The sequence below is a fragment of the Gekko japonicus genome, unplaced genomic scaffold, assembly GCF_001447785.1.
Source record: "Gekko japonicus isolate JY-2015 unplaced genomic scaffold, Gekko_japonicus_V1.1 scaffold661, whole genome shotgun sequence".
NCBI lineage: Eukaryota > Metazoa > Chordata > Lepidosauria > Squamata > Gekkonidae > Gekko > Gekko japonicus.
Window position 1 is genome coordinate 87,246 of NW_015173694.1, and position 6,136 is coordinate 93,381.

The 6,136-nt window shown below is 46.4% G+C and overlaps 1 protein-coding gene across 1 annotated transcript in view; it reads right to left on the bottom strand.

The window, feature by feature from the left end:
* Nucleotides 1-1,086: 1,086 nt before the first annotated feature.
* The window catches only part of LOC107120459 (ETS translocation variant 4-like), a 26,579-nt gene continuing 21,529 nt past the window's right edge, over nt 1,087-6,136 (bottom strand). The window contains exons 5-6 of the mRNA XM_015423164.1: nt 4,910-4,963; nt 1,087-1,127 (exon numbers count right to left, since the gene is read on the bottom strand). Coding sequence (XP_015278650.1) covers nt 1,087-1,127; nt 4,910-4,963 — 95 coding nt within the window. The remainder of the gene's footprint in view (nt 1,128-4,909; nt 4,964-6,136) is intronic.

The following is a 6,136-nucleotide window of genomic DNA, read 5'->3' on the forward strand; positions in this document are numbered from 1 at the left end:
GTTAAGTCACATCTGACTTATGGTGGCCCCATGGGGTTTTCAAGACAAGAGACATTCAGAGGTGGTTTGCCAATGCCTGCCTCCACATCATGACCCTGGTATTCCTTGGAAGTCTCCCATCCAAATACTGGCCATGGCCAACCCTGCTTAGCTTTCGAGACCTGACAAAATGCAGAAAGCAGCATTGTGTAGAGGTTTATGTCCAGATTTCTATTACTTGTGGTCAATGTTCCCTCTAAGCTGAGTTAGTGTGAGACAGCTCACAGTTTTTTAGCCTCTAGCTCACACATTTTTGTCTTCGCTCAGGAAGGATGGCTTCAGAGCAAACTAATTTATGCAGTAGCCAAATCACTTGCTCACAGCTTTAATGCCCGTAGCTCACAAAGTAGAATTTTTGCTCACGAGACTCCACAGCTTAGAGGGAACATTGCTTGTGGTAATGTTGCATACCTGGTGGGCAACATTGAATTAAAGGGTAAGTATCACTGACTGATGGCCCAGGCTATCAGAAGCTAAGTCAGGTTGGCCCTGGTTAGCAAATGAATGGAAGACCGCCATAAAATTCAGGTCCTTATGCAAAGGCAGGCAATGGAAACCAACTCTGTTCATTTCTTGCCTTGAAAAGCCTACGAGGTCACTGTAAATCAGCAATTACACACTGTAAGACAGCAATTTATACATACATCACTGCTGTAGTAAATGAGAACACTGCCTAGTTAGCCAGAACAACAGACAAATGTAACCAGAAACAAGGCAAAACTGAACCCGCACTAATGCACCAGATGTATAGATGAACAGAATAGGAGACTTCGTAGATGTGAAAATGGGCAGAAATAAGGTCTGTATGCCTTCTAGGATCAAGTGGCCCCCTGGACACTAAGATCATGCACGAGCTGCAACTCAAGAAAGGGGGGAAAGGGGGGGGGAAGAAATGAATAGACCCAAGGCAGGAACATGACTGTTCCTCCTTGCAGCTAAGCAAACAAAGAGAAAGGGAAATTTTTGCTAGTGCCCTTGCAGTTAGAATTGTACAAGTTCTGCCTGTTCGGACAAGACTTGAGCTGGCCACATGTACCCAGCCTCCATTTAGTACAGTGCAAAGGTCACATCGTGAGGAAAGACGAGGTCTACAGGGAGAGCACATCCCCAATTTGGGGAGTGGAGATTTTTGCCAAATGGCTTTCCTTCAAGGGAACTGATTGTGCCTCTTGAAAACTAAGCCTGTTTCTCAAGATGAAGGTCACAAATTCAGCGGTGTTTCCCCATAGGCTGTAACTGAGTGTTCCAATCACATCCAGTGTGGGGAGACAGTTCCCTCCAAAGAGACTGCCCAGTCTATCTCTGCATGAGTCACTGTTCTAGTTCGGCCACTTACTCCCAAGTGGCTTTCTTAGAAGCTGGACTCATACAGAAGCATAGAGGGAATATTTACATAGAAAGGCTGGCAACTGGCAAGAAGCTGGGGGGGGGAGGAAGGAGTTCCATTTCCCCCTCCCTGTTTGCTGCTGCTGCTGCTTTATAGCACTGGTCATGGGAAGAAGGGCGGGAGGTGGTCCACCAAGGCACACAAGCTGACAACCCCATCAAAGTACATTATTATTATTGTTGTTGTTGTATGGCAGTGTGTGTCATATAGCCAGGAGATCCAAGGATTGCTTGGCAGCCTAAGTTCTAACTTTTTAGCATTATGCACCACAGGTGCTGATCTAGAGTTGTTCGTGGGCTGAGAACTGTGACAGACCCAAGGTCACCCAGCTGGCTTCACGTGGAGGAGTGAGGCATCAAACGCGATTCTCCGGATTAAAGCCCTGCTGCTCTTAACCACTACACCGCACTGGCTCTCTATCAAAGTAGGTAAGTAAACCCTTTTGCTACGTAAAAATAGTATGCAAAAATATAAACCGCAAGTGTAGACCATCAAAAGATACACAACTTTCACAAGTAAACAGTAGACATCAGTTTATTGCAATATAATAACAACAAATTGAAGATACAATAGAATTGGTGGTCACAATGCAAAAACACTATTTGCAAATTCAAAATACAATTTGATGGTAGTGGAAAATATCCAACAAGAGACTCCTCTATATCCTTTGAATATAATAGTGTCCAAAAGACCTCCACAAAAAAGGCAGAGGATGTCCCAAAGCACAAATAAACTTCTAGCAGCCGAAAACGTCCTTCCCAGGTATGCCAGACATTTCAAAGCAATCTTCTTCAGTTGTATGGCTGAAAATGGAACCCAATTTCCACAGTAATATAGGCACAGCTCATCTCAAATGGAATCTGTGACTACCAATTCTATTGTATCTTCAATTTATTGTTATTGTATTGCAATAGACTGATGTCTACTGTTTACTTGTGAAAGTTGTGTATCTTTTGATGGTCTACCCTTGCGGTTTATATTTTCGCATACTACATACGCTTGGGGTCCCTACTGTTTGGCTCATGTAAAAATAGTATGCATGCTGGCAATCCCCAGGAGACTGGGGGGCAGACACTCACTGAAACAGCATCCCAGTTGCATAACTAGAAGTGACATCACTGCATTTCAGGAGGCTCTAGGATCTCTCCAAAACCCTACAGTAAAAAACCCCACCGATTCTAGGGGAACTCAAGAGCATCTAGCAATGCAGTGTCATCTCTTCCAGAGTCCGAAATGACATTGGGGGGACACTGTTCCAGCCTCTCCTTTTCCCCACCACCACTTAGTGGAGTGAGGTGGGCACTGGAGGTTGGGGAGCAGGAGTTCCCCCACCATCAGCGGGCACTTTGCCACCCTAGTTCGGTGCACGAAGGGTACACTAAAACACCAAGCCAGAGCATGACAACAAACCAGTGAACAGCTTAAAACAGATATAACAGTTTTTAGCCTAAAAGCACAATAAAAATGGTGTTAAAAGATCAGCCCCTTGGTTCTACTCTCAGCTCTGGTCTTGGTACTGGTCCCCCTTCATAGGTTGCTGGAGATCTCCTATTATTACAACTGATCTCCAGGCAACAGAGATCAGCTCACCTAGAGAAAATGGCTACTTTGAGGGTGGACTCTATGGCATTATGCCCCATTGAAGTCCCTCCCCTCCCCACACCCTGCCATCCTCAGGCTCCATGCCCCAAACGTCCAGGTATTTCCCAACCTGGACCTGGCAACCCTACCCCATCCTTGTCATGTGACCCTGATGTCATGCGACTTCCTGTCATAAACTTGCAGTTCTGTGAGTCCCATGCTCAGTGGGTTCTGGGTATGGAAAGGCTGAAGATCACTGGTACAGAAGAAGAAGAGAAGAGATTGGATTTATACCCCCCCCTTCACTACCCAAAGGAGTCTCAGAGCTGCTTACAAACTCCTTTCCCTTCCCCACCCCACAACAGACACCCTGTGAGGTAGGTGGGGCTGAGAGAGCTCTGACAGAAACTGCTCTTTTTCAAGAACAGCTGTGCCAGAACTATGGCTTGCCCAAGGTCATCCAGCAGATGCAAGTGGAGGAGTGGGGAATCAAACCCGGTTCTCCCAGATTAGAGTCCACGCACTTAACCACTACACCAAACTGGCATACCCTTGTCACAGATGCCTGCTTTTAGCAAGTGCATACACAAGAATATTTCCCTCTAATATTTGGTAGGTTCCCATTTTGTTATACAAGCATATATTATATTTACCTTTATTGAGAACCCGCGTAGTGCAGTGTGGCAGTTAAAGTGCTGCTCTAGGACTGGGGAAATAGAGCTTCAGATCTCCAGTTCACCATGAAGCTCATGGTGGGTCTGTCCTGGGTCTGTAACCCTGGGTCTGCCCCCTGTCTTTCAGCCTAACCTACTTCATAGGAGTAGAAAAGAGCAAGAGTACTCTAGCACCTTAAAGACTAACAAAATCTGTGACAGGTACACCCTGGACTAACAAAAGACTCTTGCTCTTTTCGATCAAGCTGGGTAGCCGCGTTTGTCTGTAGCAGTAGAAAAAGAGCAAGAGTACAGTAGCACCTTAAATACTAACAAAATTTGTGGCATTTACACCCTGGGGCCTGGATTAACAAAAGACTAACAAAATTTGTGGCCGGTCCCACAAATGTTGTTAGTCTTTAAGGTGTTAATGGACTGTTGCTGTTTTCTACTGCTACAGAGAAACACGGCTACCCAGCTTGATCGACCTCATAGGATTGCTGTGGGAATAAAATAAGGGAGGAGTGAACCATTCATACTGCTCTGAACTCCTTGGAAGACATGTGGGATAAGAGTGGACATCACAGCTAAAATTGTTCATAAGTGGAAAAGACACAGTCAACCTACAGTTGGTGACCAGCTAGAAAGAACTTTAGAAATTAATGAGATGATCAAATAAAGATATCTTCTCATCGTCAGGGCCTGGAGAAAAGTTACAAGAACATAGCCATTTTCTTCAAACGATCTTTATTGGTTACTGTTCAGAACTCTACGTTTTAAAAAAATTAATGGAGTTTTCACTAAAAATCGGGGGGGGGGCACTGCTGATCAACATTGCTGAATACAAATCTTCACTCCTGGTCAGCGTTATTCTAACCGGTGAGAACATATCATCCTCTATAATCCCAGATATCCTTCCAAAGGACGACCAGTGTTTGAAAAGAAAATTAGCCTGGAGGAGAGGAATATGCGGAAGCAGCAATATCAATAACGTTAAAACTGGCAATTATTAAATAAGGCCAATCTTCGATCGTAAAGAAAACTGACGCTTATAGCAGAATGTGACCGAATATCCAATCCCGTGCAGAGTTGGAAATCAACGGGCCTGAATTCATTCAAGAGCACAGGTACACCCAACTCTGAACAGGCTGCTGGCATTTCAGAGCTTCGCATCAGGCCAGCCATTCAGATTGTTCATGTCTTGCCTTTCCCCCTCCTCTCCCCCCCCTCCTCCACACACAATACTTACAGTTTTCTGAATGGCAGTCGGGCACAAATTGCTCATCACTGTCTGGAACCTGAGCTGCAAAGGGCAAGAAGGGAGAGTGAGAATATTTACACCCAGCTCAATGCTCTCATCAAACCAAGCGGGAGGAGAAACCGGCTACATCTGCGATGGGAACGGATCACTGCCAGGAGACAAGAGCCGGTGTTCCCATCGGGACCGCAATCACTTTCTACGTAAGCTTTTCCCCCAGTAGATTCGTCCATTAGCAGGGCCGGTTCTTCCCTTCCTTCTTTGGAAGCATCACGCCTTGTGGCTTTTCTTTCCCCTCCTTCCCTCTCTACTTCAGAGTCAGAAGAGAAACAAAGGCTACCTAACGCACACCTATGCTCAGAAGGCAGGCTGGCCAACCGCACAGCGGCGGTGCAGCGGTCAGAGGGTCTGACTAGAATCCAGGGGACTCCGGTCTGAATCTCTGAGCGTCAGGGAAGCTTGCTGGGTGACTTTGGACCAGTCACTCTCAGCCTAAGCTACCTCGCAGGGTTGTTGTTCGGAGGACATAACGGAAGAGGGGAGAACAATGATGTAAGTTGCTTTGGGTCTCCCCTGAGAAGAAAAGTGAGATATAAGTATCTATCATCTCTTTTAAAAAGTCAAAAATTCAGACTACAGAGGGGCACAGGCAACAGCAGGTCTACAGAGAGCTCACACAAACAAGCCAAGCCACATCATTTCAGATTTCTTACCCCCACACCCTTTCCAGGCTACCGCTCTGATCCTCCATGCTGCTCTCTGCTTACCAGAACTTCCTTTGCAAACCCCGTGACAGAGTCCAGCCTTAACTGGCTGCCTCCAAGCAGGCTAAAATCGAGCTTTGGAGGACTACTTGGCTATAATCTCTCTTTGCACTCTTTTTTGCCTACCCTCAGGCGATTCTTTCGGCACGTTATTCGTTTAGCACCCTTAATGGACAAAACCTACCCCCTACCCCCAATTTTACAATTTAAACAGCGTAGGGAAGAAAATCGGGTGGGAATTAGGGCTGCCAACATCCAGGTGGTGGCTGGAGATCTCCTGGTGACAGTGATCAGTTCACCTGGAGAAAATGGCCACTTTGGAAGGTGGACTCTATGGCATTAGACCCTACTGAAGTCCCTCCCCTCCCCAAACCCCAGCTGCCAAGTGGGGGCAGGGGGCGGGTAAACCCCCGCTTTGGAGGCCCGATTTCCGACGCCGCGGAATCGGGCCTCG